Below are 25577 nucleotides of genomic sequence, written 5' to 3' on the forward strand. Positions count from 1 at the left end.
ACCGAGTATTATTAGGAAGAAGTCTAGCCTTAACAACTTATAATGAGCTTAGTATTATTAGTGTTTAAGTTGTTTGAAATGTTTAAATTAAATTGGTATTGAGAATACTTTAGTTTTATGGTTAATTATTTTAACTTGTTAAGTGTTTAATTTACTTGTTTTGAATGTTTCGATTAAAATTGTATTGAGAATGTTTTAGTTTTATGGTTAATTATGTATTTGGTATATAAGTGTGAATTTTAACTTTTCATCATGTTATTGATTTATATGAGTGTGGTGTTTTTTAGCCATTGATTATATATTAGGTTTCCTAAATTTCTCCTTTTAATATGAAATTCTATCATCTTAATCAATATATTCATCATAATATTCTCACATTTAATTCAATTTAATTATATTGAAAAGTTTTCTCCCAAAACATTTAAAAATAAATAAAAGATGAGAAATTCTTTCTATCATGTTGTTGCTTAGAAATGTGAAGTAATACCTCATTACCGAACAGGGCCTAACGACTACTTTTCTTGTTTTCTCTTAGAATGAATTACTTTCATTTATCAAAACAAATTATTATTTTCTCTAAATCTAGAAACCTCCCTGAAATAGAAAAGACCTAAAACTAATTATATTGGTGCAAATTGCTGGATTTTTCATTTCGTAAACCATCTTTGATTTCGTGGACCAATTAAGTCTCAGTCAAATATATGGGCACTCATCAAAAGGATAGAACTAGCATGGTTTAAATGTATTTAAAAGTGTTGTTGTAGTTGTTTTTTAAAATATTTTTTTATTTAGAAATATATCAAAATAATATTTTTTTTAAAAAAAAATTATTATTAATATTAGCACATCAAAATTATTTAAAAATATTAATTTAAAACAAAAAAAAAATTCAATTTTTTTTTTTAAATTTTTTTCAAACACACAAAAAAAAAAAAAAGAGTTAATTATTTCGTTAAAAAAAAAAAACCTTTGGCATCACTAACGTCAATTTACCACTTGTATTTTCTATCTCAGACAATTGAAAGTTCGGGGAAAAAAAAAAAAAAAGAAGAGAAAACTCAATGATATAAGCATGAATAAAGGAAGATTTACAAGTTTATGACTTATGTCAGAGGAAAGAAAGAAAGACATTATTCAATAGGATTGTAGATTTTTCAATGTTGGAAAATTGTACTTAATTGATTGCATTTGAAAATACATGTGTTCATTTGACCAAATTGATAATAAAAAGGGCTTTCTTTATGAATTAATGAAAATATATAGTGCAAATAACGGGTTACTTTAGCCTTAAGCGGAGGCATTATTCATACACTACAAAGTTTAATTACCTTTTAAAAATTTTCATGTATAAAAAAGATAAATTAATCCTTAAATCTTCTTCCTACTAATTTGCAAATATTCTAGAGATTGCTTATCTCTCAAGGTCTGGGCATCTTTGAAGTTGATATTTTATTTTTAAATATTGAAATGATGATATATTATATATATATAATTTAATCTGTCAAGTTTGTGATAAGATTTTATTAAGTTTAATAACTTTATAATATATATATATATATATATTCACATGACAATAAAATTAGAGACTCTAAAAATCGAGCACCAATTCAATCTTGAAACATTTGTTTGAGACTATAGTAACTTTATAAAAAAAATCAAAAAAAATTATGAAATCCAATTCTTAACCAACCCGAGTCAACTTGTCAGATACGTGATCTGGGTTATGGATTTCACCGGGTTTAATAATATTTTTTTTAATAAATATTCATAAAATTAAGCACCAATCAAATATCGGGAAGTTTATTTAAGATTGTGATAACTTCATAAAAATCAAACCAAAACAAACTATGAAGACCAATTTAAAATTAATCAAATGTTGAATGATAAAATAGAAAAACAAATCAATGAAAAAAATTCAATAAAAACTCAATGTTAAATGATGAAATTAGAAAAAATAAAAACAAAAAAAGCCAAAGCCCATGCTTTTTTTTTTTTTTTAAGCAGGCGATATGTCATCTATTGTGTTGTTTGTCCAGAATCCAGCCATAATGGTTGGAAAATTAAGAGATGTTGGCATAAAAATCCATTTTCACCCAAAAATATACATTAGAAACACTATAAAAATTTTCATTAACCACTTACTAATCTCAAAACACCCTAAAATCACTCAAAAAGACACAAATCAATCAAATAAAAAAAAATCCAAACATAATCTAACCTTTTTTTTCCAGGCATGTTTATAAAAACAAGAATTATTATCAAATAGAACTCGTTGACACTAAAAACAAGTTTAGTGGCTAATTTTTTCTTTTATTTTTTTAAACCGAGCAACAGGTGACATGTCGTCTATTGAACTGCTGTCTAAAATGTAACCACCACAATGGTGACTGGAAAATCAGTGAGGGGGAGTTTGGTCTAAAAATTTATTCTCATCCCTTTTCACCTAAAAACATTATAAAAACCTTCATAAACCACTTTCTAACCCCAAAACACCCAACAATCACTTAAAAAGATAAATAATCAATCGAGTAAAAAAATAATCAAACTGACCTTAATCTACTTTTCTCGCATGTTTATAGTGAAGAACCACAACATCAAACCTCCTCATCGAATGAAATTCAATGATAGACTTTTTTTTTGTGTGTGGTTAGATTATGACTAACTGACAACTTCATTGTTTTTTTATGAGTTTCCCTCTTTTCTCTTAAATTCAGGGACTAAAAAATAAATAAAATGAGATTTCAAACCAAAATAAAAATTCTAAAAACTTTAAGATTAGACAGACCTTTTCACCATGTTTTATAGTATGGCCTCTAACTTTAAATTTTATTTTGTTTACTACAATTAAAAACTTTATCTCATGAAATTATGTTACAAAAAAAAACTAAATCAAAAGAAAAAAAAATCTGAAACTGAAATTGAAGGGAAAAAAAGAGGAAAGATGCTTCTATATGAACAGTGAAACATCATAAGAAAGTCTAGTATTTTTATTATTATTAATATGAATGTTCGGATTAACTTGCGTGCATCTTGATTAATCCCACGGGCCCTGAAGTTAATACTATGTAAACCTCTAGTGACCTTGAGGTTTATGGAATTCGAATTGATGATCTCTAGAAAGTAAACTTAAAGCCTGATTAGTTGAGCTACACCTCCAATGATTAAATCAAAGCTTTTTTAGTTATATTAATAATTAGTAATTTTTTAATTTAAATATTTGCTTTTGCCCTTTGTTTTTATTTATTTTTTTATTTTTTTTATTTAATTAAGAAGTAGAAAGCGAGTATTGAATAATAATCAGACATGTAGAATGTTTGATTTTACAATGTGTTTATAAATAAAATCATTAATTGTTTTCAAAAATTAAAAAAAAAAAATTTGTTTCGAAAATAATTTGAATTAGAATTCCTAGCAGCCAATTTACCTAGCTTTCATTGTGCGTCTTATTAAAAGTTAGTTTTTGAATGCAAAAAAAAATAAAATTATGAGCATTTTTTTTTTCACTTTCAAGATTGATTTTTTTTAGTTGGAAGAACTTTTTTTTTATTGTAAACAAAACAGTTTACACATGTAAATTGATTAAATTTATAAACAAAATTTGTGCAAAAACACTAAAAAACAAAATTTAAGAAAAAAAACAAATCATGAAGGGTTGTAAAAAAAATGCATGATAATTTTATAAAAACAAAAAACTATAATTTTATTCTCAAAAATAGTATTTTTTATATTTTTTAAATTTAACTTATTTTCATAAAATTTAAGGGGAAAAAAAAAGATGCAATAATTTGTAACAAATAGGAACTCAATCCAACCATTTTCATAGTTGTAAAACCCAAGTTGGATTACAAGTTATGTGAATTAATTAAAAAATCAAAATAATATTATTTTATTTAAAAAAAATAAAACAACATTGTTTTAATTATTTTTTTAAAATCAATTCAAGTCTCACTTGTAGATTAACTGGACCATCATTAAACCCGTTCATGTCAATTCCTAAGTTGACCCATAGTTGGGCCTGACCAGTATAATAACAATGCCCTATTGTTTTGGTAGAGGGACTTGATAAAACATTTTCTAGACGCGCGGGGACTAATATGGGTGTAAACCCTGTCCTTAGCATCCATAATCACAATCCAAATGTGTAACATATTCAAAAGAACACCAACAATCATGCATATATAAAAAAAGCATAGCCTGAGCACACACGCATACAAAATCATGAATAAAAACAACCTAAACATGCATATCTGAAACAGAAAAAATAATATAAAAGCATGCTTAACACGGATATTCTAATAATCATAGAAAGGAAATTAAAGATGGTTTTAATTGTATCTAGTTTTATACATGTCAATGGCCACAAGAAATGAAAGAATAGAAATTTGATTCTGATCAACAAATGAAAATACGAATTTGGGGAAGAAAATTTGATACCCACAGGAAGCTTCTACTTTCATTGTTGGTATTCTACAGCCGATGGGGAATCTGTTCAAGTGTTAGCAGCAGGTGCTTTATTGGTAGGATTGTACACGCTAAATTCACCAAAGTCTCTTCTGCCACTGGCAAAAACAGCGTACATAGTTAAATCCTTGAACAAATAAACAAAAGTTCAGTATCTAATACATCTTGTGAAGCTGCTAAACATATGCAAGTGTACCAACAAATATGCAACTTGTACAGCAACTAAGGATGCCCAATAGAAATAGCCATTTTTCTTATTGGGGTTAGTTTAAGAAAATCAGCTAGCAACTGCAACTAGGCTTGTAGGTCATCATAAAATTCAGAACTCTGAAACTGCAATCTAATTATTTATAGACATGGTCAGCAGATGCTAGATATCAACAGAGACAACATGGCATTTCATGCACAATTTGAGGTGATTGTACATTATCGCTTGCTATCTTGCCAGCACAAGTCATTGACACTGTCTAGGTTGACTTAGAAATCAGCAGTCAGTACAACTTTCTGGTTGCAAAGTTTGGTTTCTGTATAGATATTAAGTTGGTGCTGGTGCTACTGGAATTGGCAATGTCTAGGTTGTCTTAGAAATCTGAAGTCAGTACAACTTTCTAGTGACAAAGTGTAGCTGCTGTGTAGGCATTAAGTTAGTTCTGGAGCTACTGGCATTGATGGCAGTCTTGATGGAGAGAGAGATGGGAAGCTAAGCAATAATGGTAAAGTTGAGGCAAGGAAAATTCTTGATGTAACACGCCTTTATTTGGACATCTATGGACCTGTGGCATCTAAACCTTATAAAGATTAGATTGAACTACGTTAAACAAAATGCTTGAGCATAGCATATTTCCAGAGACACGTGCATAACAAGGCTATTTACCTGTGCATTACATCCCAGCCGGCAGGCAAGAAACGAGGATGAACTGCTTCAACAAAAACTTGTCTCCATCTCTGACAAAATTGCCGAATGCCATCCTCGCCATATTCCTCTAATATATGATCCACAACTTGTTTTCCATGTGGTCCATGTCCTAACAGAGATAATTTCGAATTATTTTTATGTGGAGCACTTTCATCATTTCTAGCTGTTCCATTTGAGAGGCCTCCTTCGCAATTATCATCATCGTTTCCAACATATTCATCTTTTGTATCAGAAGCTTCATTTTCATCTGAATTCATTTCCTTGTTAGAAATAGTATCTTTTACCATGAAATAGTCTAGTTCTTTTGTACCTGTTGATTCCATTTCAGTAGTTTCTAAACCATCTTTAGTAACAGCCTTTTCCAGTGAATTTCCAGTGGCAGATACAGCCATGGTATAAGCTGCACCCATCTGTTCTTTGTCCAAAAGGATAACCTCAGTAGAATGTTTTGATGCAAACCTTCTCTTCTTCTCAAATCGCCTTCTTTCATGAGGACTCATGCCAACCAGCAGAGCTCTTTCCAAATCTTCCTCAGATATCTCCCTTCCTCCATAATATTGCATCACAATCTATAAACAGCAGAATTAAATCCCATGCGAAGGTTAAAATCCCCACAAACACCAATGAGTAACCAGAAGCAACATAGTGTACCATGATTGCATGTTGATACCATGCACTAATACTGATGATATACATTTTTTTCATCATAAACGAGAATGTATATGTAACAACATGACAAAAGATAATTCTCATGATCATAAAAGAAAATGAGAATGTACAATCAGATTCAAAGCAACATCATTATCCTAGCTCCAAGAAGGTAAAGACATTATTTCCTATTAAACATTGCAAGCCTACTTTGAAATTATAAACTCAATTTTTATACACCAATTGCATCAAGGCTTCACAAATGTAAATGGTTGGGCGGTTTTCTTTGCTACAGAGATTTGGGTTCAATGATCTTTGTCCCACTATGATCAGGGTTATTTTCACTGTCATCCGGTAATAAGAAATTCTAACCATCTGTGATTCACAGTAAGGTGCAACATTAATGAAAATGGATGACCAAGTGCTAGAAATTTCTTGCAAGGGGTAAAATGTCAAATTTTAAAGACTGGATATTCTTCTCAAGGGTCGATGTACAGTTATTTTGATGTTTCAACTCTGAGTTAATCACAACACAACAAGCTATCATAGACGATATCAGAGTGCGACAACATGATATCTGAACACAGAGTAGGATAATATATCCTCCAAAAAAGGAAGTGTCAGTTCAGAAGTGTATGCCAATCCCACTGAATATTTACTAAAGTGGTGCTCGAAACACCCAAATATCTTTAGTCTAAAGGCCAGAAAAAACCCTATCCACAGCAATTATCCGGACAATAATACAAACTTAAAAATTCCACTCTATCAATAGAAACAGAAGCAAAAAAGGCACATCTCCAAAGATATTACAATCATTTCATCTCCCAACCTTTGTCAAGGCAAATCAACAGTTGTTTTTCATCCTTTTATTCTTCTTTCCATTTGTACTTTATACTTATCCTAAAAACTTGTACTTCTAACATTATCACTCAGTTCAAATCAATAGTAACTGCAAATTTCTCCTAATGTAAGCGAATAACATCTTTGTCAATGGAGAACCTCTATCTCTTGAAAGTTCACTAACATGCAATTTATTTATTTTTGCTTAGATATGAAGAACACCATCGCAAAACATAAAAGGTCACAGTCAGCACTTACGGATGTGTCCACTTGAGCATAGACAAATAGGATACCAGGATGTTGGTTCTTCCAACTTAAACACAGAATACTGATTTCAGATGATCCACGTAGCATATAAGGAATGTCAATACAAATAAAAGCTGAAAAATTCCAATAGTCTTGTATCTTAATGATGCTAAACTCTAGTCTTGCAATTTTCTGTGGCCCCATTCATTGTTATATAATCTACGTTTTAAAGGCAAAGTAGACCACCATGGAGATTATTTGTTCCTGGAATGCCCAAACATACCCAACATAATCATATTTGTCACTCTTTTAAAATGAAGTCATAGGAGTAGCCTACCCAACTACAGAAGATAGTAAAAAAATGACACTCAATTCATCAAATACACCCCCCAAATAACCAATGATATCGTGTACTCACCTGTGTCAGTTCTTCACGGCGCTTGAGTGGCATTCTTTGTCCATGGCGTAAAAGAGCCATAGCAGCTGTGCGCAAATGTAATGGAGATACCCCTGTCTCCTCAACATTCATTAATGATGAAGATGACTCACTTATAACTGGAATTTCTTTAGAATCAACTACTTTACGAACGAAAAGTGGAATTCCAAATTCTTTAGCAACCTGTTTTTTGTACTTTTCAGCAGCAGCATGAGCAAGTTCATGGCAGTCCACACAAAGGAGGACAATATCATGAGAACGATGACTTTTCAAATGCTCAGGGAAGTGCATTCTATAACAAGAGGGGATTATTCGATAGCGCAAGTAATGACTTCCTTCACCACAGCCAACACATATATTTTTCTTACTTTGGATATAAAAATCATTCCCTTCATCCTCCGGACGACCTTTTGGTTCAAAAAGAAGCATTATGGCAAGAGCATCATCATCAACAAGTTTTGCCAGATCTCGACGGAGATACCTACAAGACAATAACATGATCCTATTATGTGGAACACATTTTGTAACTGGGCAAAAGACGAAAAGAAAATAAGTCGACTGACCATTCAAGCTTTCTCCGATCACAATAACAAAGCAACCGCCCATCATTTGCATAGATCCTACAGTTATGATACACTGGAGATTTACAGGAGAACTTTTGAACAAATAGTTCTCTTGAAGCCTTCCGAGCAACTTGCTTTGAATTTATAACCGGACTCTGTTTGGAAACTAATCTATTTTTCATTATTAGGTCACAGTTAATCAGTAATGCATAGTTATAAACAGACAATGGACAACTCCCATTGGGACCCAGGCAATTTTGAAGAATTTGAAGGAGAACTTCATCAGCGTTGCTTTTTTTGTCCTTGATCAAGTGATAGAGATCATCCAAATGACTGCAAACAACAGGGGATGGAGATGGGAGAGAAGAATTTAAATTCAGATTTTCCACATTCAAATCAGCTTCTGCTATGGTGTCAAATATTTCTTCAGGAGTTGCGGGAACTTTGACTGCAAGAGCGACAATAGCCTGATCTGATAATACATATCTCAAGCTCTCATCATGAACACGAGCCTGAAAGGAAGTCCGAACACACAGCAAGATTAAACAATGAAAAATTCACTATGCAACATGACTTCACTATGACAAAGAATACAATGGGTGCAGAAACAAATAATTAACTGAAAAAATGGGAAGGGAAATAAATGACATGCTTCGTCAAAAGAAACTCATGTGAAATTAGCACATCTAACACAGAGAAGAATGTTTAAGAGGACAAAATGAATTGGAACCATTAGTAATAAAAAAACATCAAATTCGCATTGCTGTTCTTTGATGAACCAAAGATAAAGGCAAGTGTGATGAAGCATTGACACCAATAATTTGATAAGTCAAATCATTATTACTATCATCAGTATTAGACAAATGTAATTCAGAAAGAAGGTAGACTAAGGCAGGGAAAATGGCAAAAGGGAAGGTGGTAAAGAGCCAAGGAGTCTGCTAGTCATTAGTCCAGTTCGCAATCAGAGCTGACTAGTACTTTCCTGTCTTGATCTCAACATAATCCAGTAACATGTAGTTTAGATCATTATATTAATACTGATACAATCTGAGACATGTAAAACGCTACTATCTTGTTCAGGCCTAAAATATAAACCATTGAACTTGGCACTGATAGCGATAGGCCAAGGAAAATTACTTATGAGAGGTCCACACTAGCAATTATGATCCTCGACATGAGTTTTGCATCCTTTCAACCTGCATGGTACTTCCATGAGCAAAAGCATGTCAAACTGTGACAAATATTCTATTTGGCAATACTTGTATGTCATAACAACAAAAATGACAGAGAAAGATTTTATTTTCCTCAATCAGATTGTCAGTGAAGATCAACAGAAGCCAACAAATTCAGAAGGTGCTTTGTTCTTGCAGTTACAGTTTCTACGGACAGTTAAATGGTATACCACAGGTTCTACATACATATCTATAGGTGATTTCTTCACACAGGTTGATTATTGATGAAAGGGAAATTCATTTTCTCAATTGAATAACTACAAATGTGTGATTGCCTATCACTGAAATTAGGTTCAGATTATAATATGCAATAAAGGCGGTACATTATTTTTATCACTAATATCAAGTACAAGATAAAGGTTTTTGATTTTTGTTTTTTCAAAATACAATGAAGTTCCCTCGGAAATAAAATTTCTGAAAATGTTACAAGTTACAACTAACCATTAGATCCCTCCATGTGCAAAAACATCTCACAAGATCCTGAAAATAAGTGGTTTGTTAACATTAGTAACAATGTGAAGGTCATTCATAATGGCCTATGCTAATAAACATATGTAAAGTAGAGCACCTGTGTCTCATATGAAATTGATGACCCTCTTTGACCATTCAAATGACGGGAAAAAATTGATGATGCAGCAGACTCACCAGGAAAGGCTTCAACCTCTTTAGCGTAGAGTTGAAGACAAATCATGTTTGAACGACGTCTAGCCTCCAGAACAAAATCGAATTTGTCATTGGGACAGTTTGAGTTATCTGATACATTGATATATTTAGCAACTTGATGCTACAAGAAACAGCTGATGCATGATTTAAATGGTCTGTGACTTGAAAATATATTTAACCATGAACAATTCCCTAACAATTGTATGCTGGTTCCAGCTTTAATTAGTTTTTCTCTGCTAATGTGTCCCCTAAAAATTTGAAGGACAAAAATTTCCAACTTCACTAGACATAGTAAATTTCCTCCTTCCCTAATGTGGCACATATCTACATAGTTTTTGAAACTTATTTTAGTATACCTAATGCACACACGATGTGCACTCCAAAGTGAGAGAATTAACATCATAGAGCTACCAAATTACTGCAGGTACTTGTGAAAATTTTTCCCAATGACACGTGGGAATTTGATTTTTTGTGCGTGAAGCTGTTTTGTAACAAAGCCCATCTTCCTAAATTAACACTGAAAAGGGCCAGTAGGGTCGTAATCCATGTTCTATTCAGGGGCAATTGCATTATAAACCCTCCCACTCAATTGACATAGAAGTTCATATCCAGCTCCAAAGTTGAAGCAAAAACCTGGTGTTATATGATAAAAAAAAAGAAAATAGAAAAACAAATTGTGAGAAAGAGAGAATTAAAAACACTGTTAAGTTCAAAAAAGATTCAAGCTAAATAGAGAGTTAATTGTGTGTGCGGGCGTGTTAGGTGTATTGCAAATACGTATACAACAGCTTAAATTATACCACATTAGGTAGGTAGGAAATTTTTGTCCAATTATGAATGTCAAAAGTAAGCCTTTGTGTGAATATTCCTGGTAGATGCAGACCTACCCCTCTTTCCCCACCTGTAACAGAACTACCTGGTGACTGGCATTTGCTGTTTTGGATATTGATTATTTCTACAGTTCATATGATGCCCCTTCCATTTTGCTTTAATAGTTACATCGATAGACACTAAATGTATGATGATAGGTGATCACAATTAAATACATACCTCTGTCCTGTAGTTTGAGCTCAGCTATTAAACAACCTGCAATATACAGTAGATAGTGTGCATCTGTTTGAGCATATTCTAGCATTTCTGCTGATAGTGGGCGTTGCCTCCAATCTTCACGCTACATTTTAGCAGACAATACACTAATCATATATGCTTTGATATAAGCAATGATATAAATTAGAGTTGGAACTGCTGAACATGCATTTTCCATGCTACACAGAAGTATTCAAACAAGGAAAAGGTAACTCAATTCCCTTAAGCGAACCAAAAAGGCCTCATCAAAAGCAGGAAACTGCATAAATTAATAACAGTCCCAAACCCAAACCTGTAGCAATTTGTTTGTGGCTACACCACAATAAGTTTCAAGCAAGTATGCTAAAGATTTCTGAGGTTTTGACAACACTTCGCACGCCTGCATAAACATGGCAGGAAAACAAATCAAGAAACAAACAAAATTTTACAGAACACACATTGCCAATAACCAATCACGATAAACACCAACACTGACCTTCGCAGTATCAAACAAATTAACAACATATATATGGAAGTCTCTCTGCAGCCAGAGAACATCGTTATCTGCCCCGTGAAACACCTAGGTCACCAACAATAATTACATAAAACATCAATCCCATTAACCACTTGATAATTAGAAATAATTACAATCAGTTTACCTTACAAATAGTTGGATCAGCGAAAACAGGGGCAAGAACACCCATTACATCATGAAATGCAATCGTATCCACCAAATAATCTTCGTTTCCAGTAGATATCTGAAATGTTTTTAAGCATATCATTAAAATGTTACTAACAAAATGAAATTTTTATTAAGTAATTAATTAATTAACCTGAATTAGAGCAGTGAAACCGAGAAAAGAGCGGAGGCTATGCTGCTCCGTATCGACAGCAAAAACCTTGTGTTTGCTCAATGTATGAGCTAAGTCTTTCAATTGAGTTTCCGTCTCGATCCAAACATAAGAGAAAAATTCACTCATTTTCTGATGATCACTATAACAGTCTTCGAAGGACTCAGGATTTTCTATCAGAGATTTAATCTCCGCTTCATATGGATGCAAATTCGATGAGCTCGCTGCTTCGACAATGCAAAAAAGTAGAAAAAATTCAAAATAATTAAAAAAAAAAAAAAGACAGAGAAGGAAAGGGCGGTTACCTAATAACACCTACCATGGAGATTTAAGTGCTTGGATTGAGAGAAGGAGTTATCAAGCAAGACGCGTTTGAAAGAAAGCTGTGGTTTCTGATGAGATTGCAAGTAGCACGATGAGCTTTGTTTTTGCTGCTGCTTTCGTCGTCTCCGGCGGTAATGCTTGGAGGAGGAGGTTATTAGGAAAATAACAGAAGAGAGTGCTGCCAGAGAAGCGATGGTCAATGCTGTGATTTTTAATTTGTCCTTGTACTCCATCCTTCTTTTCTGCGTCTTCTGCTGCTTCGTGAGCGAGCGCTGTTTGAGAGTGGAAATGGAGTTAAGGTGGTTTTTCTGGCGGCTTCGGTTGCGGTTTGATTGGTTATTGGGCTTATGTTTTGAGGCCTTTTGTAGATTGTTTATGCTCAGGCCCAGATGATGCAACTATCAGATCCAATCAAAGAAGCCACCGGAAATTGAGCTATCAAGTGGATCCAAAGTTATCCGAGTCCATTTTTTTATATTAATTTGCCGAGCCAGGTTGGATTAATCAGGCCACTAAAAAATCTGTTGGATCATTCATTTTAAATTTTTAACGGGTTAATATATTGTCTAACTCAACCTCTGGTCAAACCATTAAGTTAACTACTATGATTTTTTTATGTTTTTCAAGGAATTAAATTGGATTGTAATTTAATCATTATAGTTTAATTAATCACTCTTTTTGGGTTTCATAAACTATATATTTATCTTTGTCCATCAATTTATCTAATATACGTCTGAGTATGAGTAGGAAATTTAAGAAAATATTTTCGTCTAATGTTTTAATGCAAGTCCATTATTTGCCTTACCCTTGTTTGATTTGTATACAACGTAGTGTAACTAGCATAGTTATAATTACCAACCTAGATTTGATATGGATTTATTTTTAAAAAAATATTTTTTTCAATATTTTTCTTTTAATGGGATCTGAGTCGTGCCTTCATATATAAGCTATCGGATTAAGGAAACGTTTGGGAACGTGGTGCAAACCGCGTTCCCATCAAATTTGAAATTTTTTTTTTTTACTAAAATTTAATACAGTTTGTATGTTTTGGATCGTTTAAATATGGTGATGTCAAAAATAATTTTTAAAAAATAAAATAACATCATTGACATGTATTACGATACGAAAAAATTATTTGAAAAGCAACCGCTAACACACTACCAAACACGCTTTAACTTGTTGGTCCAAACGGAGTTTTATAACTAAGCTAATTAGCATAGATTATTGATATTGTAAGTTCAAGAATTGTCCATTGAAAAGTAGCATAAACAAAATTCACCATTCGAACAATCAAATTGTAGGGAAAGGGCCACATGAAATGGGAGCCAAGTTGTTCTCCAGCCCGAATTGTCACAATTCCAGTCTCCATTAATTTGGGGAGCACAAAAAGCAGTGTCTCTCCACAGAGTACACGGAGGCATAGTGTCCCCATGAGCGTCCACACCACGCCTTAAAGCTGGAGCCTGGGTTCACAGAATTGGCAAACACCACATGCTACATGTGGTCATTGCCAGAGTGGGGTGCGAACTGCTAAGGGCTACCTGAGTTGGTCACCAAGGTAGGCATTTATGAAGGCCCAGTAAGATGGACCATGAGACATAATGACTTTGATGGGTCTGCTGGATAATGGAAATTTGAAAGGAACGAGAGTGCGTTGGGCATTCATCTCTTCTGCATGGTATTTGGTCTTTGTTCTTCCTGCTATGTAATTATATTTTAAAGTGTTTTTTATTTTAAAAAAAAATTTAAATTATTTTTTATTTTTTAAAATTTATTTTTAATATTAATATATCATTAAAATGATCTGAAAATATAAAAAAAATATTTAAATAAAAAAATTAAAATTTTATAAAATGCAGTTTACACAATAATATCTTATCTAATTTAAATTTTAGAACCTCCAAACCATCTCAAGAATAGCTTTTGTCGCTTTCCCTTCATCTAGTGTTTTTCTCATAAGTATTTTTAATATGAAATAATTATTTTTTATATTTTTAGATTATTTTAATATATTTTCAAATAAAAAATAATTAATATAGCACTTTCAAACACCCCGAAATATCTGAGGCTTTCACATTTACAGTAGTTTTTCTTTTTAGGGTCTTATTTGTGTGAAAAATGAGTTTTCTTTCTTTTTATTAGGGATCCATATCTATCAATAATATTGGATAACTAAAGTTTTTCATCAATGAAGTTTGGGAGTGCAACCTTAAATTACACATCTAGATGATATATATATCATCTAGATGTGTAATTTAAAAAAAAATGTCCTAGTTTAAAAAACTCTAATCAGAAAAATATATAGAGCTTTATTTATTGTCTACGAAAGTGCTAGATGCTGTTTAGAAAAACCAAGTTTCATCAACAGTATTCTGTTTTATATCAATTTAATATTAATAAAATTACTGTTTTTCTAAAAAATTATTTATTATTTATTTTTAAAAATTTATTACGATTATTTTTTTAAAGTATTTTTTAATTAAAAATATATTAAAATAATATTTTTTTTATTTTTAAAAAATTATTTTTAATATTAACATATCAAAATAATTTAAAAACATAAAAAATATCAATTTAAAATAAAAATAAATAAATAAATAATATTAATATTTTTCAGAAACGTTTTGAAGCGAAAAAATAAAAAAAAGCTTTAATAACAAACTTTTACGTCCTTGAAATTATGTTCGTAAATTGTAATGATTACCCACCACTCTTTTTTAACCTCACGTCGTACATTACGTAAAAAAGATAAGGAAAAATTGGTGAAGTCTTGTGTTCGGTTATATCTGGCCCATCCATACTATAAATGAAAAATAAAATGTCTTTAATATTTTTTTTTTAAATAAAGTTTAAATTATTAACTGCAATGATGTCATGCACGATGATGAAAACTCTCAAGACAACAATCAGAAATCTTTTTTTTATTTGCTCATGTCAAACGTTTTAATAAATGAACTCCTAAAACGACAACCAGATTTGACCGACTTTATAGTTTATATAGCTAGCTAGGGAAAAAGGAAAAAGGAAAAAGGAAAAAGGAATTTAACAACGTTTTAGTATATATACTATATATAAATAATAAAATTTAAAAAATTATTTCTAAATTTTTTTTATTTTATGTTAAAAAACTATTATGTTAGTATACTATCTTTTTAAGTTGAGGTATTTAAATCAAAAAATTTTTTTATCTCACATTAAAAAAAATATAACTTTTTTCTTATAAACATATAGTATATATATTAAAAAACTTCAAATCTCACATTGAAAAAATAAAATATTATTCTAGTATTTATATAGTGAAATTTGAAAAGGATCAATAACCAACTTTTATATATATGGGGTCTCTGACTAGGAAAAGAAACATATTTAAAAAAAAAAAAAATCTCAATCAGGTTTTGTCAGGTTGCTCAGGTCATGAGTCAATTTGATTTTGTTAGATTTTTGCTTATCTTAATCTTTTATTTTATCTGAACTGGTCCGGCCATCGGGTCCCGGGTCAACCCATTAGTCCGGTTCGAATTTAATAACTATGATATAAACTATAAAGTCATAATTTGATGTTTAATAACATTTTGATTTTCACTTTTAATTAATTAAAATCCATCTTCATAAGACTTGGTTTAAGATCGAGATTATTGGTTGGACGACTGAATTCATTAGCTAACAAATTAACCTATATTTATTGATTTCTTTAATTAAATGATACTATTTTAAATAAAAATTATTAATTGAATCTTTATCAGATTATAATTAAGAGTGATTTAACAAATAATCTGGAATTAACCGAGTTAACTTTCTTTAAATTAATAATTTAAGAGTAACCTCCCATTTTCTTTTATATATATATATATATATATATATATGAATGAATGAGATTTTTCTCAATTTTTTATTTATTACAATTAGTACATGATCTTTCCAAACCCGATTTGTTGTTAGGATCCTTTCTCTCTCTATATCTTTAAATTTAAGAGATTATGTTTTCTGAATAAATGTTACGACACGCACCTCTATGCACCACATACAAATTTTTCTACGTTGAGCAACATCTCTTTTCTAAACCAGTTGCTACGCTAGTATCCTGGCTAGCATACTAGCCTATCCCCCACGCTTAATCCGACAGTGACTAGCCAACATCTCCACCAATAGAATAAATAGCAAAACATCATTGCAAATGACATCACCAATATGGTAGCAGTTTATTTTTTTATTTAAAAAACGTTTTTGTTTAAAAACATTATTTTATTATTTTATTTTAAATTAATATATTTTTATGTATTTTCAAATTATTTTGATATATTAATATCAAAAATATTTTTTTTAAATAAAAAAAATATATATTATTTTGATATATTTCTAAATAAAAAATATTTTAAAAAACAACCGCAACAACATTCTCAAACACATTCTTAAATATGTTTGAAAATATGGTGTTAATTGTGTTTCTTTGAATTTTAAATTGTTTTATTTTAAAAATTCTTTTTATCTTTCAGATTATTTTAATATGGTTAAAAATAATTTAAAAAATTAATAAAAATTTTATTTAATATATTACTAAACAAAAAAGACACTTCAAATCATTACTATTATCAGAATCACAAACACACCACAACCACGAAAGTAATTCGTAACCGTGGAAGTTACAAAACCCAGATCTCAAACTCCATATACAAGCTACCCACACATTCCTCCTATATTTCCAAACCTAAAAATCAGAGATTGTCCCTTTTTTCAACATGAGACTTGTTTTGTAGGGAATCTTGTGGGTCCACAGTGAACAAATCACCACCAATGCCTGCTTATCACCACCAATGTTTGAGCTCCCCCCATTGTAATGATGAACTTAACATGACTAATAGTCCAACCCAGTAACTTATCGGTTCAAGAACTTAATTCAAGTTGCATTTGAGGTCTTTTAGTCTAGCAGTGAAAAGGACTGATTTTTTCTCTTTGTATCTAGGTTTAAACTTTATTATACATGTCTGTCATTCTCATGGTACCTTACATGTTCACTGGGTTTACAAAATATTCAGTGAGCCGTGGAATTAGTTGTAGTACGCGCAAGCTGGCCCGAACACCCACGTAAATAAATAAATAAAAACTTAATTCAAGTTAGGTTTTATGTTAAATTATATAATAATTAATCTAGTTAAATTTAATAACTTATTAATCCAAAAGTTAACATATTAAATCATGTGAGAGTTGATCTAATTAAACCTCGTTAATTTAGTATATTTATTAATAGCTCGATTGATTTAATCAAAATCTAATTTAATTTTTTTATTTAAAAAATAATTTGTTTTATTTTTTTTAAAATCTTAAAGCGATATTATTTTAAATTAATGCACCAACATCTAACCGAGAATATGAAAAAGCAAGATTTTATAAAAATATGACCATAAGACAACATCTTAACGCTGAGTATCATCAAAAGTTTGTTTAGTATTTCACTCTTCCTTTCTTTAATATTGTTTAATAACTTTAAGCATATCTTCTCTCGTTATTCGTTCCATTTGAGCCAACCAATGTGGGAGAGACAAATCTTAATTAAGGTAAAATCCAATAAATACATGTTTCCAATAAATTAAAAATAAAACAAACCCAAAATTTCACGTGAATGCCAACAAGATACTTGAACCTACTCGAGGTTTGAATCTCTGTACAAAAACAAAGAAGGAAAACACATGACTCTCTTGTCATCCAAACAAGACTTAAGACATATATATATATATATATATATATATATATATATATATATATCTTAATTAAGGAGATGAAGAAATTGCTGTCTTGCAAACAAAAGGAGTGTACAGTCCACAGATATATAATGGGTGCCAGGAGGATGGATGCCACTTTTTTAGTTGAAGAAGTAACATCGTTTTATCGCATGCTAACCAAATCATGGCACGTGTCAGGCTTAGCGTGTGAAGTGGAGCCCATTCCATGTAGATTCTTACAGGCTTCACGTGAGCCAAAGTGCAGCATGTCACATGATTGATGGACAGGGTAAGGTTGCCTTCCCAACAAGAACTCACCACCTGTCAAGCTGCTAGATCCAATCACGTGTACTTGATTATGCTTTTTGCTAATTTTCTTTTACTTTTTGCACTTTCTAATTGTAGACACTTCTGCAGCTCTGCTCTTGGATTAAAATCTTGTTTTATTTTTTTTTATTTAAAATAATACTGTTTTATTTAAAAAATAATTTATTTACAAGAGAAGAAGGATTTTAATAACTTTGTTCCTGGCTTAGATTCTTGCAAATTGTGATGGCAATAATCTGAACGTGGTTTTCTTTTGTTTGCATTAAAAAAATATTGTCAATATTATTATTCATAGTAGATGGAATGTTGGACTGAACATAATGTCCCTTCATATGCTTTAATTTGCTGTCATGGTTGATATTTCAATGAAATTAGCAACTAAAATTAAAAAAAATTGAAAATAAGCGTTCAACCCAGAATATTACGATTGCAAGTTGATTAATTCACGAATTTGAGAATTGTCACATTATAAAGAAGTAAACTTGCTGCTAATTTTATGGCTGAATAGAGCAATATTCTCAGTCATGCGACCAAAAGTCTTTTGCTTAGAAATTCAAGCTGTCCATGGATTTGTTTTTAAGGTAATTTTTATGATTATAATTTTAAAAAAAATAAGTTTTAAAAAAATATGATTATGTATGGTTAATTGGACTGAGATATATATTTAGTAAAAATTATGATTAAGGTTTATGTGCAATAAAAAATATATATAAAATGTTTGGCAATTATATGGTTGCGGTTACTTTTCAAAGTGTTTTCTAGAAATGCATAAAAATATATTTTTTTTATTTTTAAAAAATTATTTTTGATATCAGTACATTAAAATGATATGAAAACACAAAAAAAATATTAATTTAAAGTAAAAAAAATTAAAATACTTTAAAAGTACTTTTGAAATACAAAAATAAACAAAATTTTACGAAAACTCAGTTACAAAAATATGTAAAAAATAATTTTAAAACTCAATTTTTTAATGGATCTCATAGTTAAAAATGCAGTTTGATAAGTTACCAAACACCTTACTATATGTTTTGCATCGCAAACGCAAAAGCTGCAAGTAAACAAACGCAACCCTAGCTCTCCTCTCCTAGGTGTGTGTGTTATTTAGAATTATATTAAATAATATATATTTTTTATTTTTAAAAAATTATTTTTGATACCAGCTTATTAAAATAATTTAAAAAATAAAAAATAAATTTTAAATAAAAATAAATTTTAATTTTTTTAAAAAAACATTTGGAATGTAATTGCAAATGGCTTAAAAACTACTTAGGCAACCCACCACAAACATTTGTAGATGAATCTTTTTCAACAAAACAAATGATTTGATCTCTCTCGTTTAGCATGAAATTCTCGTTTGCAGACTTAGTTAAGATGCGACAAACTGATGTTATAATTTATAAAAGTAACTGTCCACTGAGCAAGAAAAATGAATGCAACTAAAGCCAAGTATGAGAGGAAAAGTAGATAATGCGAATAAAATGTAAAACGATAGAAATGTTTTATTATTTTTTAAAATTTATTTTTGACATTGTACATCAAAATAATCTTAAAACAATAAAAAAAATCAATTTAAAAAAATTAAAATTTTAATTTTTTAAAAAATATAAAAATAAACTCTCTCTATATGAATAATAAAAATCAAATTAGATATGGGAGAGAGTATGAGTTTGAGAGGGAGTTTTGATTAGCAATATGTAATTTGTCTTGATTATTTTTTTCTTTTAAAAATACATTTGAAAAAATTTGATAATTTTTAAATTTTTTTTTATTTTAAATTAAGAATTTTTTTAGTGTTTTTATATTATTTTAATACACTAATATCAGAAATGATTTTTTAAAAATATAAAAAATATTATTTTAATATATTTTTAAATAAATATTATTTTAAAAAATAACTACACCAGTACTCTTAAACATGCTAAAAAAGTGATCGAAGGATTAAAATTTCAAAAGCCTGCCTAACGCCCTCGGGCCCCTCTCAATGCTTTCAAGACTCCTTGACTGCTCAATTATTAACTTAGAGACTTCGAAGAAGAGGACCTCTCGCTTCCGTAGGTGACATTATTACATTCGGCCGCGCTCTAATGCGGTTTAGATTATTATTTTTTGAAATTTTAAATAAAATATTTAGAGTATAAAAAATTATTTTTTGGATACTATCATTAAATCTAATTAAATAGTTTGATTTTGAAATTTATCAACTTGATTCCTTGTTTAATTTATGTTTTAAATTAAATTATATGGGAGATAATCTAAAATGAATCATTTAATTTAATGATTAAAAAACAACTTGAATAACTAGTAAAAGCGTGACATAACTTTTAAAAAATTTTAAGATAGTAATTTTTTTATATTAAGACGATGCCAGATTAGATCAACTTCGGTCACCTTACAACCTGGATCATAGACTTCAATGTGTTTAATAACTTTATTTTTTTTGTAAATTATTTTTATTTAATTTTATGATAAAATGAGATACATGCAAAATCAAGCATCAATCTTAAAAAAATATTTATTTGAGATCGTGATAACCATATAGAAAATAGAAAAAATAAACCATGAATTTTATTTTCCAACCGGTCTAATATTGAAGAAGAGTGAAATAAAAAAAATAATTAGAAAAATTAAAGGACCAAAAACTTAAAAAAAAAAATATCAGGTTTGATGGGTAAACCCGTAAATCAAGTAACCCGAGTCTACATGTCAAACCCGCAAACTAGGTAATGGACTCCATTAGAATTAATAACTTATTTTTTTCAAAACTATTGTTTATTTAACTATATTATAATAAAAATAGACGATCGTAAAATCGAGCGTCAAATCAATACTAAGATTTTTTAAAAAGACTATGAGAACCTCATAAAAAGCAAAACAAAAAAAATTATGAAACTCAATTTTCAATCAGCCTAACATTAAATGATGAAATTGAAAAAAATAATTTTTTTTAAAAGAGAAAAGTTAAATTCGCCAACCTTTCAATAGGCCCATGAACTTTCTAAATTTAATAACATGTTTTTTTTTTCAAAAATATTTTTTTAACAATATGATAAAAAAAAATTAATGAACATAATCGAGTTTAATTAGAAGAATAAAAAAAAAAGGCACCTTGCTAAACTTGTGAATAAGGACAATTAGAGTTATCTTGCCAAACTCGCAAACCGAGTCATTGACTTCACACAGTTTAATTACCTACTTTTTTTCAAAATAATTTTTTTTATTTAACTAAGCTTTTTAAAAAATAAACCATATTGCAATGTTAGAATATTTTTCTGATACCAACCCGATGCTAGGTTTTTGTTTTTATATCATGATAACCATATAAAAGACAAATTAAAAAAAATCAATCACCAAAGAAAAAAAAAAGGGGGTCAAAATGCAAAAAAAAAAAAAAAAAAAAGCAAAAAACCAACACTATGAATACTATTGTAATCCATAGTGTTAGTGCGTGTGGGGAAACAATGTATCAAAATTATCAAAATACTTTTTAAGGGGGGTTAAGAGTGTGGTAGCGATTGCTTTTCAAAATATTTTTTTGCTCAGAAATATATCAAAATAATTATTTTTTATTTTTTAAAAATTATTTTTGACATCTACACATCAAAATAATTTAAAAATATTAAAAATAATTAATTTTGAGCAAAAATAAATTTGAATATTTTGTAACATAATTTTAACTGTATTCTCAAACAATCACTTAGCTATATACTTAACTAGAAAAAAAAATACCTCACTAAACCTATGAACCCGGGCAATTAAGGTTACTTCACCAAACTTACATATCGAGTAATTGATTCCACAAAGTTTAATAATCCAGTTTTTTTCAAAATCATTTTTTATTTAAATTATTAAAAAAAAAAACATATCATACCACAGTGTTGGGATATTGTTTTGATACCAATTTAATGCTAGGGTTTATTTTTTTTATATTGCGATAACCTTATAAAAGTAAATTTAAATAAATTATGAACTTTAAATCCCCATAAACACATCATATAAGGACTAACTTAAATAGAAATTCAATAACCAATGGAAAAAAAGGGGTCAAAATGAAAAAAAAAAGAAAAAAACATTGTGTATTATTATTGTAACATTCGATTCAGCTTCTTGTTTAACTCGAGTTTTGAATTAAATTATATAAAAGTTAACCCAATATGAATCAGTCAATTTTAGAGGTCTCAAAACAACCTGAATAACCAATACAAAATATTGTATTGCTTTAAAAAAATTAAAGTGACAACTTTTTTTAAAAAAAATATTGAGACTAAACTAGATTGGATTGACCCTGACCATTCCGCAACTCAAGTCATAAACTCCACTGAATTTAATAACTTTTTTTTCTAATAGACTATTTTTATTTAATTATATGATTAAAAATAAATACTCGAAAAATCAAGCATCAACTCTAAAATAGAGTTGGTGTTTATTTAAGATTGTGATAACCTTATAGAAAGAAAACAAAAGTAAATCATGTAGTCTATTTCTCAGGTAATCCAATATTGAAAGATGAAATAAAAAAAAATCAATTAAAAAAAATTAATGGACCAAAAAAATCAGTTTGGTTGGTATACTCGTCAAACCCATGATTCGAATAATCCAATTCAAAACGTCAAACCCATGAATTAGATCACAAAATCCAATGAGATTAATAACTCTTTATAAAAATATTTTTTATTTAGCTATATATAACAAAAATAGATGATTGTAAAATTGATCATCAATCTAATACCAAGACTCTTTTTTTTAGACTATAATACCCTCATAAAAAGTGAAACGAAACAAATTATGAAAGTTAATTTTCAATCAATTTAATATTAAAGGATTAAATAAAAAATAATTTTTTAAAAAAATAAACCTGCTAAACCGAGAATCGGGTTAATCCACCAAACTTGCAAATAGATCCATGGAATTTCTAAAGTTTAATAACCTTGTTTTTTTTTTTTTCAAAACTAATTTTTTTTTAGTTATATAGCAATAAAATATAGACAATCACAAAATCAAGTTAAATTAGGGGGGGGGGGGGAAGGTATCTTGCCACATCTGTGAACCGGGATAACCCGAGTTACCCCGCCAAACTTGTAGTTCGGGGCATTGACTCCATAAAGTTTAATAACTTGTTTTTTTTTAAAATCATTTTTTTATTTAACTAAATGATAAATAAAATAGATGATATTGCGATGCTGAGATATTTTTCCAATACCAACTTGATGCTGAGATATTTTTTCGATACCATAATAATAATATAAAAGAAAAATAAAATAAAATTATTAACTTTAAATTCTATTAAACATATAATATAAGGATTAAATTTAAAAAAAAATCAATAACTAAAAAAGACAAAAACACAAAAAAAAATAAAAATAAAAATTATAAAACACAATGAATCTACCATGTTTATGAATGTGGGGAATGGTGTTTTCCCCCATAACCTTTAGTTTATTTTTTTTTTTAACATAATGGCTGAGCCATATTAGAACAGGGAGGGGCCATGGCTCCAGTAAGGGTAAACAATTTTGATTTGCCTTTAGTTTTTGTTCGAATCGAATTAAACCGATTTCAAATCAATCAATTTTGGTTTGGTTTGTTTTGTAAAAAAAAGACAATGCCTATCTCTTTTTTATTGGGATTTTTGGACCTGTTTTTGTATTTTTTTATGGGTTTTTAAAAGCATTTTGATTCATGTAAAAAAGACCTTTTTCAAATGCTTAATTTTTTAGGTCTTAAGCTTTTTAATTTTTTGAAGAGGCTATTCACAATAATGTTGATAACATTATCAATCTATCAATTTGAAGAGCTTTTTTAGTAGTTGTTTTACATGAATAATCACACTAATACAAAGAGCAACAACAACAACAACAAAAATTATAGTCTTGAACAAACAAATTGATACGTCAAGCCAACTCAGTTTCATTGTATGTCAGAAACTGAGACAAGGAGATAAATGGATGGTATGTCACTACTAGAAAAAAAATGAAGGAGTTAGTAATCTTGAGAGGTGTAGCTCAACCGGTCAGGTACTAGATTTATTTTCTAGAGGTCACCAGTTCTAGTCTCATAAACGTTAGAGTCACTGGAGACTTACATGGTTGTTAACTTCAGAGCCTATGAGATTAGTTGATATAAGTACAAGCTGGTTTGGACACTCATGTTAATAAAAAAGAAGAAGAAGAAGGAGTTAGCTAATGAGGTAAATAAATATGAGATCTTACAAATAAGAAAACAAAAGTTCAAAAAGAAGAAGAAGAAAGAATAGCAACAATAACCATCATTTGTAATGATAAAAATAAAATAAAATAAAATAAAATCAGATTTAATCATAATAACCTAAAATATGCATAATTATACACAAATTCGGTCACTTTAAGTGCATAACCTTTAGGCAAAGCAAACGAAATTCGACGGTGAATTATAACAACTTACTGATAGTAATGTTACCAACCAAATCAACATGGGCTATTACTCATTAAAACAATTTTGGAGGCCTCTAAAATTCTAAATTAATTAATGCCCACATGAAAAAAACCAGATTTTTTTCCAACACGTATAACTTATAAGACCGAGTCTGATTGCTAGAATCAAGTAGTCACGAAATTTGTAAGAATATAGAAATTGGCGGGAAACTTTTGACTTTGATTTGGGATTAGAGCCAGAAGAGACAAGAGACAGAGGTTTTATTTATTTTGGTGTTTTAAAAATGTTTTTAAAAAAATTTAAATTTTATTTTATTTTTTTAATTAATATTTTTTAGTATTTGTAGATTATTTTAATGTGTTATATTAAAAATAATTTTTTAAAGAATAAAAAAAATATTATTTTAATATATTTCTGAATGAAAAAACATTTTAAAAAACAATCACAATCACACTTCTAAACACATTCAAAAAACCTTTAGGGCAACAACTTTTAAGTTTGATTTAGGATTGTAATAAAACGTAATATTTATGCCTCTTTTTATTTTTCAACTAAATTTTAAGGCTAATTGAGTCGGTCTAGTTTAATGCAATTCGATTAGTTTTAGATTTTTAAAAATAAAAATAGAATTAAATTGAGTTTTTTTTTGTATTTTTAATTAGTTAATTCAATTTTTTTTAATTCATTTTTTCAATTAATTTTTAATAATTTCTCAATTTAATTAGTTTATTCGAGTAATCCTCTTAGGTTTTCAAATCATAAGAGCACCTGTGTTGTTCAAATCTGAACACCTTCTGATCATTCACTTGTAGAAATTACTTAACTGTGTTCATTTTATTAGTTGCTTTGGCAACGATTGATGATTACATGTAATGGT

At 29.3% G+C, this 25577-nt stretch overlaps 1 protein-coding gene across 6 annotated transcripts; it reads right to left on the reverse strand.

Moving 5' to 3' along the window:
• Window positions 1-4248: 4248 nt before the first annotated feature.
• LOC118042680 (protein RRP6-like 3) lies at window positions 4249-12550 on the reverse strand. Of its 6 annotated transcripts, none has more exons than XM_073407603.1 (13): window positions 12241-12549; window positions 11904-12148; window positions 11730-11828; window positions 11567-11650; window positions 11384-11470; window positions 11056-11176; window positions 9911-10095; window positions 9784-9822; window positions 8111-8622; window positions 7530-8028; window positions 5688-5946; window positions 5336-5486; window positions 4249-4559 (listed from the first exon to the last, which is right to left on the reverse strand). In XM_073407603.1, exons 1-13 carry the CDS (start codon window positions 12476-12478, stop codon window positions 4490-4492), a joined length of 2589 nt encoding a protein of 862 aa, XP_073263704.1. In that variant the 5' UTR covers window positions 12479-12549; the 3' UTR covers window positions 4249-4489. The 6 variants fall into 6 exon arrangements, with proteins under 6 accessions (XP_073263704.1, XP_034906290.1, XP_034906291.1 ...); XM_035050399.2 differs by having other exon boundaries at window positions 5336-5624; XM_035050400.2 differs by having other exon boundaries at window positions 4249-4588; window positions 5336-5946; window positions 12241-12550.
• Between the last annotated feature and the right edge of the window lie 13027 nt (window positions 12551-25577).

Source organism: Populus alba, chromosome 2 (assembly GCF_005239225.2).
Source record: "Populus alba chromosome 2, ASM523922v2, whole genome shotgun sequence".
NCBI lineage: Eukaryota > Viridiplantae > Streptophyta > Magnoliopsida > Malpighiales > Salicaceae > Populus > Populus alba.